The sequence below is a fragment of the Platichthys flesus genome, chromosome 21 (assembly GCF_949316205.1).
Source record: "Platichthys flesus chromosome 21, fPlaFle2.1, whole genome shotgun sequence".
NCBI classification, from domain to species: Eukaryota; Metazoa; Chordata; class Actinopteri; order Pleuronectiformes; family Pleuronectidae; genus Platichthys; species Platichthys flesus.
In genome coordinates, this window is record NC_084965.1 from 13,755,965 (window position 1) to 13,768,739 (window position 12,775).

The 12,775-nt window shown below is 43.5% G+C and overlaps 1 protein-coding gene and 1 non-coding gene across 2 annotated transcripts; both read right to left on the bottom strand.

The window, feature by feature from the left end:
• Positions 1 to 1,233: 1,233 nt before the first annotated feature.
• On the bottom strand, positions 1,234 to 8,793 carry LOC133932594 (glycine--tRNA ligase-like). Its single transcript, XM_062379346.1, has 17 exons — positions 8,510 to 8,793; positions 7,995 to 8,096; positions 7,214 to 7,316; positions 6,968 to 7,109; positions 6,503 to 6,591; positions 5,884 to 5,960; positions 5,653 to 5,798; positions 5,420 to 5,569; positions 5,157 to 5,319; positions 4,741 to 4,905; positions 4,546 to 4,654; positions 4,308 to 4,452; positions 3,913 to 3,998; positions 3,701 to 3,810; positions 2,226 to 2,319; positions 1,929 to 2,119; positions 1,234 to 1,747 (listed from the first exon to the last, which is right to left on the bottom strand). The coding sequence occupies exons 1-17, from the start codon at positions 8,762 to 8,764 to the stop codon at positions 1,622 to 1,624; spliced, it is 2,253 nt and encodes a 750-aa protein (XP_062235330.1). The 5' UTR covers positions 8,765 to 8,793; the 3' UTR covers positions 1,234 to 1,621.
• On the bottom strand, positions 6,668 to 6,802 carry LOC133933146 (small nucleolar RNA SNORA84). The gene has a single exon (XR_009912029.1). It is a non-coding gene; the product is annotated as a small nucleolar RNA SNORA84 (small nucleolar RNA).
• Positions 8,794 to 12,775: the final 3,982 nt, after the last annotated feature.

A 12,775-nucleotide genomic window follows, 5' to 3' on the forward strand; every position in this document is an offset into this window, starting at 1 on the left:
TTTATATAGACTGAGCAGAGCAAACAGTCCCTGAAGTAAATATGATGTGCCCTTTATTATCAGCCCTTTGTGTTTGTGAGTAGATGCATCGGTCTGAGTGTGTGAGGGGACGTGGCTGATCCGGCGGAGTGTACACGGTGTACCCATCTCTCCTCTGACAATATCATATTTAGCGTTAGAGCCCTGTGATGTAAAACACCCTCCTGTTTGTCAATCCCAGTCCAGACCGTCCCGGGACGAGCTGTGAGAGCAGGGGCGTTCCTCTCAATCTGCTCCTGGAGACCCCCCAGTAACTCAACCTTTAACAAACAAGCCTCACCAGGTTTTTTTTACTGACTTTACAGTTTTCAGCTGTACTACGGAGTATTCGAGACTAAAGTCGTAATTTTGCATCTCTGCCTATTTCTCTGGCTGTACCCCTGAGAACAGGAACGCCCTCCAGCTCATTATCAGAACGGCAGCTCAGAGGATCCTGGAACATTGGAAGAAATTCACAAAACCTGCTGCATCTGGAAATCTGAACATATATATTTTTTATTTTACCCTAGTTTTATAACCTTGATTTCAGCCCGTATATTCTAATGTCATGCATGTAACCTAATTAGGCCTCTACAGAAAACTTTCACTTGACCTGCAGGCTGACATTAAAAACCTGTTGATCTGGAAATACCCAGCAAGGACGCTGGAGTTCCACCCGTCAGTATCTGAAATCTCTGTGTAGCACGCAAATGTAAACAGTGATATCCTCACAAACACTCTCAGGAATTTCCTCCAATTCTGTTTTCTTCTCTATTCAGAAGGGACATAGTTTAATGCACACGTTGTATTGCGAGACATATTTGAATATCTGCTTAATTCTGTATGTACCCGACTATGCTGTGTTTTTAATCAATATCCTGAATCTCATTCAGAGCAGGAAACTGACAGTAAACAGCAGATGGAGGTGGTTCAAGCTGTCTGCCTCCAGATAGAGCAACCCAAGAACAATAAACCTCTATCTCCATCCGGTGGTGTAAATTAGACCTCACTGTTAAAAATTGTTCCATTGAACTGATGTAAAACAGCAAACATATTAGCAATAATTAAATTGTAAGCCCATCATGTTTTAAAGCCCTTTTTCCTCATCTCATTTTGCTGGTGTTAGCGAGAAGTGCAGGGGAGACAGACGACAGGACATAAAGTGTTTGTACATCACTCTGTTGCTGTTTGAAAACTTGATAAGAGACATTAGAGTTGTGTGCCCATGTCCAGAAAGTGCTGGCTGTTTTTATTGAAATGAGTCAACATCTCAATCTGCGTGAAAAGTGAAAATGGTGGAATCCTCCTTCCACTGCACTCAAACAACCTGATGATATTTTCTCCCTTTTAAAACATCGACATGATCATACATGAATGAAACACTGCTCGTCAAAGAAACATCAGCCCTGTGCAAGCTTTCCCCCACAACTGTAAGATTTGATGAATACATGACATTTTTAGTGTTTGCAGTGGTGTGGAACAAAAGGAGGGCTCGGTGCACCACTGTAGCTCATCACATTACAGTTGCAGCATATTCTTCCTATTGGTGCAAATGCAACAAGTCCGTGGATTTTCATGGAGTGACGGGGCAGACGAGCAAGCTTTATTCTTCGACTGTGTCCTTCTTGCTGGTCTCTTGTCCTTCAAAGATGGGATACTTGCTTTCCACTTCCGCCCAGGTCAAAGCGCCGTTGGCCAAATCCCGGACGATCACAGGCAACTCACTGACCTGCAGGGAGAAGAGACGGTTTAACTTGATTGTTCTTAAAAGTGCGAATGCAACTGAAATGCTGCTTTGTGCATTAAAAAAGTAAGAGGCAATGTCCCTGACACTGAGATTTTACACAGGTTACACCCATAACAATTTGTTTACCGAATTACAGAATTATCAAAGCCATTGTTGCCGTTACCTCAGCTCTGATCTGCCTCATGGAGTCACGGTCTCTCAGTGTGGCCGTGTGCGGCGTCTTGTTCACTGTGTCGAAGTCGATGGTGATGCCGAACGCCACGCCGATCTCATCCGTCCTGGCGTAGCGCCGCCCGATGGATCCCGAGGAGTCGTCCACCTTGTGAGACACGCTGTTCTTTGTCATCGCCTCAGCTAAGGGGAGGGAGAAGGAGGGAAAATACATTTTAACCAAGATGAGGGAGGAAACCATTTTTCCTCTTCAGACAGAAATATACGATATAATTACGTGGGTACTTACATAATTCCTTAACAAACGGCACAAATTCCTGGTTTTGACTCAGAGGCAGGACGGAACATTTGTATGGAGCTACAGTGGCAGGGAAGCTAAAGAACTGTTGGACAGAAAACAAATGTCATTACTGAGAGCAGGCAAACTTAAATCACAAGCAGTACGCAACAATTCTGTAGAAAATGACTTAGTTAAATGCAATGTGGAGACACTTCTAAGTTTCTATCAATACTTCGAGAAGAAGAACAATTCCGTGCTTTCATCTTCTCTGTATAGTTTGATTCATTTTGCCAGTCGTGAACTATGGATGCCACATTTTGGAAAACTTTCCATGGAATGACAAAACTCTTCGTTTATTCTAAATATGAGAAGAGCCGAGCCAATGGTTTTGTTCCATCAAGTATTTATTTAGAAGCAATGAAAATTTAACAGGCATAGCCGGCATTCATTCACAGCCTCAGCTAAATCAGTTAGCACGGGGTAGACAATAATGGTGCCGAACAGAAAGCGTTCATAATAATTATAAAAGTAGGTTTAATGTGATAGATTCAAATATTGGAGGGCTGTCGCCACAGATCAATTTTGTTCTCCCTTGTTGGTCCACAGCCGTAGTCCCACGCCTCTTGTCACAGAATCAAGGAAGTTACAAGGAGCCGCCCTCCGTCACGCTCCTTCTCTGATAGTTGCTAGGCAACTCTCCCTATCCTGACAGTTCGATGTTTTGTTTCATAAACTAGCCATGAGTAAAAAAATTGTGTTCCTGCTCTATCGGCAGTAAGAACTAATCCATAACAGTGTCACTCAGACCCTTTATCAACACAGATGTGAGACTGTCCAGGGTTTTGACACACATGCATTTCTAGCTAATTTCAACTCTTGTCAACACTTGTATTCCCGCTTGTGTCACACTCAGTGTGGATCTGTACTGTAAGCTATGGGCAGCTTCACTCTTTTGTGCAGTGTATCCCTTTATGGGAACATTTTCAGTTTAATTGATACTGTCAGACTGGGTGACCTCCGCTATCTCCAAGGTCACGAAGCCAAGTTACAGTTACATTTTTCAACATCATGTCCCGACACTGAATCTACCACCTGCTTCATTTCTCACTTTAAACCGATCATAAAAACAAAAGCATTATGTCTGCTTGTAAAGTGCTTTCACCTTGATGCTATGAAGGAAACAAGCTCTTAAAAACAACTCTTAGAAACAGCGCCATTAAAACTACATTTAAAAATCATAAAACTGTTTTAACTGGCATAGTATCTGACAGCAGCTCGGTGAGGCCTCCGTCTCCGAAGCAGCTGCGGATTTGCGACATGCACTGAAAAGTTTAATTAGTTAAAGCTGAACTCGCTGAAGAAAACTTTGAATCCTTTTTATTGTCATATGAATGACTTCACTACAGTGTGTCCAGTGGAAAAGAAAAGTAAAGTAAAGTAAATAAACAATAAGAACATAGTGCTGATCAACAGGATCTTCTTACCGTTCTTTGTTCGTCTCCATCCCTGATTTGGAATGTGTGCTCAAAGATGGTGTACATGATCCTTCCGATGCCAAAGGAGGGTTCAATTACATTCGGAACGACTTCCTCCACTGTGGACAACAAACACAGAGCGAGGTTGTGAGTTACACAAGTTGTCACTCTCAGTTTCCCCGACACAAACCTTCCTCCCGTCCTGGATGAGTGAATCTCACCGTGCAGAGTCTTCTGGAAACGCTTCACGCTGACCATGTCCTTGGTGAGTTTGAAGGTCTTGCCCTCCGTTTGGATGGTGAACTCTCTGTCAAGTAAAAATAAAAGACACTTAATGATTTAAAAAAAAAAAAAAAAGGTGCTTTATATCACTGAACTCCTTCCAACCTAATAAAAAAAACATTATAAATGCTAAAATGATAATGACGTCATCACAAACATGAGACGTTTCTAGTACAAAATAAAGCAGTTTGAATTTTACTTTTTTTATTTTAGATTGATTATAACAGGATTAAGTAATCTGTGATCTCCTAGGGGGAGTTAGGGCCCGCCCATGGTAGGTTTTCAGAATGTTAAATCAAATGCCTGTATTTCCTCATATGAATTTCGCACTCACCCAGTCTCATTGAGTAGCTGCTCCTGTTCTGTGATGAAAGACTCGTCACAAACGGACAGATACTCCATGGCTAGCTTGGCATCCTTCTTATACGCCTTCCCGATGGCTCCTTTGTTGGCTTCAAACTGGACGACATTTACAACTTTGTGTGGAGAAATTAAGGAGAATGATGGATATATTTTGAGTGTGAGATATGGGACGAGTTTTTGAAGTGTTAAATGCTGAAATTAAAAGGATATGGGTTCTTTAAGCGGCTTCTCAGCGACCAGAGGGACCTTGGTGGCTCGTGAATGGCATTGTAGATCAAAGCAGGACCGGTCTGCACACCCCACGATCTCGATCCAGCCCTGCAAGGGACAAAACATTTACTCTGAGGAACTGTAGGCGGTGTCGCTGATAAGCCCCTCAGGAAGAAAACTGCAGCAGAACATACATAGGAGGTTTTGGTTTCGGCGTCCCAGCAGTCACAGGCGTAGTGAGCCATCTCGTTGTCCATGTGCTGTCGGAATCGCAGCTTTTCTTTGGCGATACCAACTTTAGTAAGGTAGAGGTAGATCCTCCCGATGAAATACCCCAGGACGGTGTTATTGATCACTCCCTGCAGCAGACAAACAAGATTTACAGACACTTTTGATAATTTGTCATCATTACATTTATTCAATCATTATAATCACACTCTTGAATAGAATTTTTAAAGGATCAAAGTTAAGAAGCAATTCTCAGGGCTCAAGCTGGTCTCTTCAAGCTTCCATACTCTTTTCCCTCAAGGTGATTTTCATTTAAAGTTCGAAATTTGACAACTCCAATACTCTCAAGTAGTTTTATCACTGCTGCTCTAGTGACACCTACCTGGTCCACAGCATCTCCCAGCCTCATGATATGTGCAGACTGTCCACTGGTCTGGGCCTTAGCGGAGTACAAGATGAGCTCCAGGTCGGCTACATTGGAGAATTTAGGGTGGACCTTCTCATTGGGGTCCACAAAGTGCTCAATCTCAGCCATGGTGAACTCTCTGAGAGGACAGGAAGAGTGGTTAGGTTCTTGTTTAATCTCTCAATTTAAAAAGCACACAAACTTGGGAATAATGGTAGTTGAGCCAGAGTCTAGCTCACCTGACACGGATGAGTCCAGAGCGAGGAGAGATTTCGTTCCTGAAGGAGTTTCCTATCTGAGCAGCAGCAAAGGGCAGTTTCCCCTGGTTGAACTCCAGCAGACGCTTGAAGTTGAGGAAGATTCCCTGAGCGGTTTCAGGCCTCAAATAGCTGCAGACGAAAGCTGAGATGAGGATAGCCCAATGATATTTGTTCACGTGCAGGAACACTTAAAAAGGGTTGCTGCATGTTACCCTGGCATATTCCCCCCTGGTCCGATGGACGTCTGAAACATCAGGTTGAAGGAGATGGGAGGTGTGAGGTCATTTCCTGTGGTGGGGGACTTGACGTTGTATTTCACAAATAGATCGGTCAGCTCCTGCTGGGTGTAGTTGTCCATCTGGAATAGATGTTAGACAAAAGGTGAATAACCATCGGATAGCTTTTCCACCGAGAACATCCTTTTGCATTCAAATACTACCGACCTGGGTGACGACTTCCTCCATCTCAGCCTTCTTCTCTGCTGTGCACTTCTTATCAGACATCAACTTCTGGAGAAAGGCTGCAGGATTCAAACATGAACATATTATAGTTTGAAGTCAAACTGGAGTGTACACTGAGTAGAGCCCACATACGTGTGTCTCATTCATGTGCCTTGTCTTGACATATTGCAGGTATTGCATAACATTTTCCAATTTCATTATCTGATTTCTTTTAGTATCTGATCATATTTGTCTTGAGGTCTTTCAGGAACTGAGACGTTCTCCCCACTCCAGATGTTTTCCAGTTTTGTGGCACTGCTCCAGTCTCAGTCATCCCAGCAGCTTGTATCGCTATGAAAGCCCTGTGTGATTTCTGCTGGTCCAACCACTTAAATTCTCCCCCGGGCACAACGGTGACACTCAGAAACTGGCCAATCAACAGCAGCCAATGACTCCACAAGTTTGGATAGTGTCCAGTGTCGGCCTCTGCAGAATTCCTCGGATATTACAGATGAAAAAACTTACAAATCCTTTCAGGATGACTAGTCTTTAGTTGGCCCAGTAGTGAAAGCCAAGTCTAAAATAAAACAACAACATACAGGCCGGTATACAACAGACTCACCTTTGAGGAGGTGGTCAGCCCTGAAGCATTCACCGTTCTTAACATCTTTCACCATATAGTCAGCAAATTTTTCCACATGTCCTGATGTCCTAGTGAAACAATAAGGTAACAAAAAAGCTCAGATCAAAATCGATGGGGGGAAAGAAAGTGTCTGATCCTGTTTAACATTGTATCTGCAACCGGGCTATGGAGGGCTGTGATAGTGACAGTTTCCATGCATGAAATTGCAGAATCAATATGCGCCTGTTTATCAAAACCCACAGTTCAGCACTTTGGAGCCGACTCTAGGAACCACAAGGCGATCGATCTAAATCAGACAAGAACCATAACTAAAATCTGTAAAATCATATATTTACCCAGAGGGGATGTGATACGTCTAGAATTTACTTTCAGTTTAATTCCTACACATTTTATGGTGACACAAACAGGACATCAGCAGACAGGAGGCATGTCGAGTGCACGTACTTGAGGACGGACTCAGGGGTCAGCATGGTGCAGTCGATCTCCAGGATCTGCTCCTCCTGGATGAAGTGCTGCCTCCACGCCTGCAGGATGTTGTTCTTCAGGGCACAGCCCACAGGGCCGAAGTCATACAGGCCGCTCACACCTAAGAGGAATCACTGCGTGGTAACAGAGTGCTTACAGACGATGCGTACGGCTGAACTGAGAAACTGAAACCTTCATCCCCACTATTAACCCTCTGAATCTTACCTCCATAGATGGCAAAGGCCTGGTCATAGAAGAAGCGCCTCTTGAGGGTGTCCTCCATCTTGGTTCTGTCAACGATGTCATCTTTGGGTTGTAATGACAGTTCCTGAAAAGATAAGAAAAATTACAGTTTCAGTTTGAGCATTCAAGGTTTATTTTTGAACGCGACTAAACCCTCTAAAAATAAGCAGTTTGACTCATTTCCCATTTCCAGAAGAGGAGTTTCCTTCCTGTAGATTTTCCGATGAGTCATGTTTAGCATCTCAATCGTGTTGGTAACATTGCTGCCTTACCAGCGTTGCAAAGTTATCTAAGCGCAAATGCCAGAAAGTTCTAAGCAAGTCTGAACCTTGTGCTGGAAAAGATGCAACGTCAGTATCTGGCCTGCCAAAATGAAGAAGAGCCAATTAGCAGGTTCACTGAGGTGTCCTCTTTCCATCGGAGTCAGAGCACTGGAGCACTTTGACACTGGAGTGAACACCACTGCCAACAAAACCCAGATGTTTGTGGGTGTTTTAACCAATGGAGGGGGGTATTTTGGCTGATTGCTAACATGGTGGATAGATACTCGTGAACAAAAGTAAAGGGTCCACTTCACACATCTTGGAAGAGAATAACACCATTGCTTTTGGCTTTGAGGAAGAGCTGACCAGTGCGATGAATCACACTTTCACATCTGGCTCTGCGGAGAATTCTAAATGACGTTTGGTTCACTGGGGGGGGGACTGCGATCAGCCTTTTGCTCAAATCCAGAGTTGAATTAAAGTGGATCTCGATCACTCACCTTTGACTCCAGGGCTCTCTTCCTCGCCTTCAGTTCAGCCACAGCTCGAGTCACATCCACATCAGGGACCCCCGTCTGCTTCATCTGACGAACCAGCTCTCCCTGAAACACACAAGAAGCTTGTGATTTGCACCTACAACCCTTGAGCCAGGCACTTCCGCTGCACCCGGGTCTGTGCGCGTTGACAGAGCCATCAGCTGGTTGATATTATTTGTTCTTTAAGTGTATAGCGGTGTGAGATCGGCCTGTTCTCTTTAACCCCACCCTGCTCACGGTCTGCACCAGCAGCCCTGAAACGTGGCAGAGGGCGCAGACTTCACTGTCAGCTAGCGTTAGCCGTTAGCTAGCGGCGGCTCTCATCCATTGACAGCTTTGTGAGCTAGCCGGTGAGCTAGCCGGTTAGCATGTGGCGCTACCCGGCTACACTCAAGCAGGTCCCGGGCGGCGAGGGCGCATCTGACCCGAAACAACCGCACCTCGATCGTGTTGAGGCTGTGAGAGAATTGAGCGGTCACCTGTTCTTTGACTGCGAGCCTCAGAGGGGCGAGAATCTCCTCGATTTGGCCGTCCATGGTTTGTTCTTCCGCCAGCTGCAGCCACGGGCTCCCCTCGTTCTTCTTCTTCTTCTTCCGCAGGCACACCGACGTGGAAAGCGGTCTGTCTCCGGGCGGGTAGCGGAGCAGAACGCAGCGGACCGTGGACACCGGGCAGAGGGAGCGGATCTCAGTGGTGGTCCTCAGCAGTGCTGATGCTGCGCTACGAAGAAGCATGGACCTTAGTGCAAGGGGAGAGGAGAATGATGCAATGAACGAGTATAAGTAAACGCCGCGGCAGCTCCCGGAAAGGCACTTTCGCCGGCGCAACAGCAGATTCGCCACGAACATGAGAGGATTTGTCATATTTTTGCCAGAAGAAAATAACAAATATGAAAAATTATATATATATACTCACTCATCGTCATCCGCTTATCCGGGGTCGGGTCGCGGGGGGAGCAGCTCAAGCTCATTTATATATATATATATATATATATATATATATATATATATATATATATAAATTCCCACACATATACAATACAATATAATGCTATTTATACGTTGTATATATAGACATACATCCAGTATATGTGCACACAAAATTATAGACTCATGTTCTTTTTGTCTAGAAGTAGGCTATAGACGTATCAGAAGCAGATTGTATTTCAATGATGCCTCACTTCCGGTCAGTCACCTGTGAAAACCAGCATCATTTACCCCTGAACCAGCGCGGAGAAATGCGCTCCCTGGGCTACAGGGATGAGCCAGGCCCACGCACTACGCTGCCATGGGTGGAACCAGGACACCAGTGGACACAGGAGCTGGGTCAGTCTATCGTGTTGGCAGGACTTTTTCATTGCACAGTATCTAATACTATGTAAATTTAAAAACAAAAATGAACCATAACCAACCCAATGCACATATTATGCGCAGAAACCCACAGCGCACATCATGCGCTGAAGCCCATTGCCCACATCCTGCGCAGAATCGAACTGCGCACATCCTGCGCAGAAGCCCATTGCGCACATCCTGCAGAACCATTGCGCAGGAATTGCGCAATGTTTTTTGTTATTAATTTAATAAAATTTCAAGTTTTTTCTTTAATTAATTTAAATAGTATAATGTATTTTGTAATTAATAGGTGATTAAATTCCGGACAATTTTAAGAGTTCAGTATATTGCCGGCCTGAACATGAGAAAGAGTGTGGCTCGCGGGGACGTTCCTGTTGAAGAACGATCACTCTACCGACTAGACCACACCGCCTGCTGATCCTCATGAGGAACTAAGCGCTTAAAGAGGATGGACAAATTATCGTGTGTCTGTGTCCGTGTCATTCTATGCTGCTTTTGATAAACACTAATATACTTTAATTCATATATTTTACAGCCTTACTTTTATATTTTTGGATTTTAGATACTGGATGATTTAACATGCTTTAAAAACCTATAGAGAATAACTGTTGCTTGTTTCCATTTGATGTCCTGAGGCTGCCCCCTGCTGGCTGCTGGGTTCCTCTGCTGCTCTTGTTTGGTTTGTGCAGCTTGTGATTAACTAAAGTTGTCCATAAAAGAAAATCGTTATTATCCTTCAAGGGGCAATTAGATGTACAACCAGCAACCAGTGCACGACAAAAATAAACCAATATATACAATGTAAATAAAACACAACATCAGGTGTGTCCCTGACGTATACGGTGTGGTGATAGAGTCAAAGATGAATCAAAAAAAGATTAAATTATCAGGTGCACAATTCAGAAAGCACCCCCAAAGTAGAGGAGGAGAAGAAAGAATAATTAAGAGGTAAGAATCAACCCAATTGTGGACATCGTTAATGTTTATTTGTGTCGACATGACATGATATGCTAATCAGTACAGGACTCTTTTTATATTTTTTATTATATATTTTTATTGATTTTTTATAGCTTACAAATTTGTCTGCCTGTGCGTGCATCTGTTTACAGTCCAAAAGTTGCATGACAGTCTGCATGTGTATGTTGGGGGGCGCCAATTTGAAATCTGCCTAGGGCGCCAACATTGCCAGGGCCGGACCTGATTCCCATGGGAAACTAAGTACCACAAGAAGATGGACGAAGTATTGTGTGTGTGTATGTTCTACTTTGCTACATATATTTGACAGCCTTACTTAATGATGATTTAACATGCTTCAAACATGCTTCAGTTCGTGCTCTGTTGAACCCAGCATGTCAGCTCTAGCAATCATGATGCAGTATTGACTGGATCAGTTTCACTGATTCTGTGGCAAAGCCAATTGATCCACAAATGCCAAATTCCCCAAGTCTGGTTACTTACTTGGTGCACGTTTTCTGATATTTCTGACATCGTAAAGGTGCTTAAGTTAAAGAGCTAAAGGGTGCTTTGCTGTATCAAAACATTATCAACTAAATCTGCCACTGTTTGAGGGAAAATAGTACACATGATATCAAAAGACCATTTACAACGATAGAGTTTGAGCAATTTAATTTAAGATTAATTCATTTACAGTTGAAATTTCAAATATTTTGTGACTACATGTATTCATTTTTAAGGTAAGGGCTGACCAAAATGCGTTGAATATACACTGAGTTTATCAGGTGCACCAATCTAACACTTGTAATACAATAGTCGTTCGTAGTTGTGTGTATGTTATGATTTGCAGTTTTAAATCAAACAGAGAGGGTGGAACTTTTTTGGCTTGTACTGTATTGAATCCTTGTATAAGACTGCAGCACCTTTAAGTGCTCATGATGAACCCTCGTCTGGGTGGATGTTACTGAATCATTTTGCTAGATGTCTCCACATTTGAAACAAATACATTCCAGGAGCTTAAATTAAGTTTACTCCACAAGGTGGCGCCACAGACGAACAGATGATAGATTATTAGGAGGAATCTTCTTTTAGATTATAAACATATTCTAATAACACAAAACAGCCTCACCATGTCACTGTTTATGTGTGAAGGACCTCGAAGGTCTCACAACTTGAGGAAATTGTCGGAAAGGCTCATGCAGGGATAAAGGATTATGGGATTCCAGTTCCTTACTGAACTACACCCACGTTCATAAAACATTCAAGGAGCCACACTCTGACAGTCCACCAGATGTATTTGAAGGCCGCGAAAAAAGATCACATGTGTCAAATCAAAGTTATTTAATCGAGACCAGATTCATTTCAGTTATTAGAAAGAAATTAGAAATTAATAGAAAGAAAAACGCTGCTGCAGGGGCAGTGACACTCCATTCTCCCTCAAAGAGAGAAATGTCAGAGGCCAAGAGAGTTTAATGCCGATGATCAAGGAGTGAGTACTCCAGTGTTTGCTCTCATCTCATAAGGTGGCGTATTAGCATTCTGATTGGATCTGTCTTTATTCCTGGGACACTTACCACTCCCTCCACCAACAGCACTGTGCAGAAGGTTTTTTTCCCCTGTCGCTGTAATTTTCCAAAAGGTCCCAAACCCAGATAGCATATGGCGTATATATAGCATGTGGGCCACTTCAGCCAGTGATGTGGCACTTCTGGCCCTCTTGTGGCCCGGAAAGAATGGATATGAAATAAAGCCACTGATCACAATTTCTACCCCTCTCAATAATGATAAAGAAAGTGGCACTGTTATGGTTATTTGTAAATCCATGACTGATTATTGATATAAAAAAATGCAAAATGTACAACATTTAGCAAACTCATACTGAACATTCCTCTGCACCAATAGTTTACACTTCATGGCAGACGTTAAATCCATAAACTCTTGATTTATATTATTTCCCCTTCTTTTCCTTTGAATACTTACTCATCTGTGTGAAGTAGCCATTCTGCAGTCGTGCACGTGCACGCTGTCATCAAGTGGCACAGTAATCGGAGACAGTCAAGTGCTCAGAAGAGATTGTGGTTGTGCAGAGTGGCTCGGGGACCTGTGTGGCCGTGTCCTTTGTACACACGCATTGTTGTAAACATCAGTGACAGAGCCAGTGACACACACTGAGAGGATCATGTTGGCCCGGACATTACATGCTAATTATGAGCAGCATCAACAGATGACAGCCTGCACTCATTGCTGTTGTCGTCCCGTCCCTGTGCCACCACACACTCGTCTCTCAGGTGGGGTCATTTAGGAATGCGTGGGCCTCGGCTCCATTAAATTGACAGCGAAGGTGAAGAGGGACGAACTCTCAAACACGTCACTGCTGGAAATGGACCAGAAAACCACTCTATCTCCTCTGCTGTTATTCTTCGATCTGTTGAAGCTGAA

Excerpts from the sequence above, each read along its gene's own strand:
- LOC133932594 (XM_062379346.1), bottom strand. The coding sequence starts at position 8,764 with ATGCTTCTTCGTAGCGCAGCATCAGCACTGCTGAGGACCACCACTGAG. Across the intron at positions 2,320-3,700 it reads ATGGAGACGAACAAAGAACG|TTCTTTAGCTTCCCTGCCAC; the intron begins GTAAGAAGATCC and ends TCTGTCCAACAG. Across the intron at positions 1,748-1,928 it reads TGAGGCAGATCAGAGCTGAG|GTCAGTGAGTTGCCTGTGAT; the intron begins GTAACGGCAACA and ends TTCTCCCTGCAG.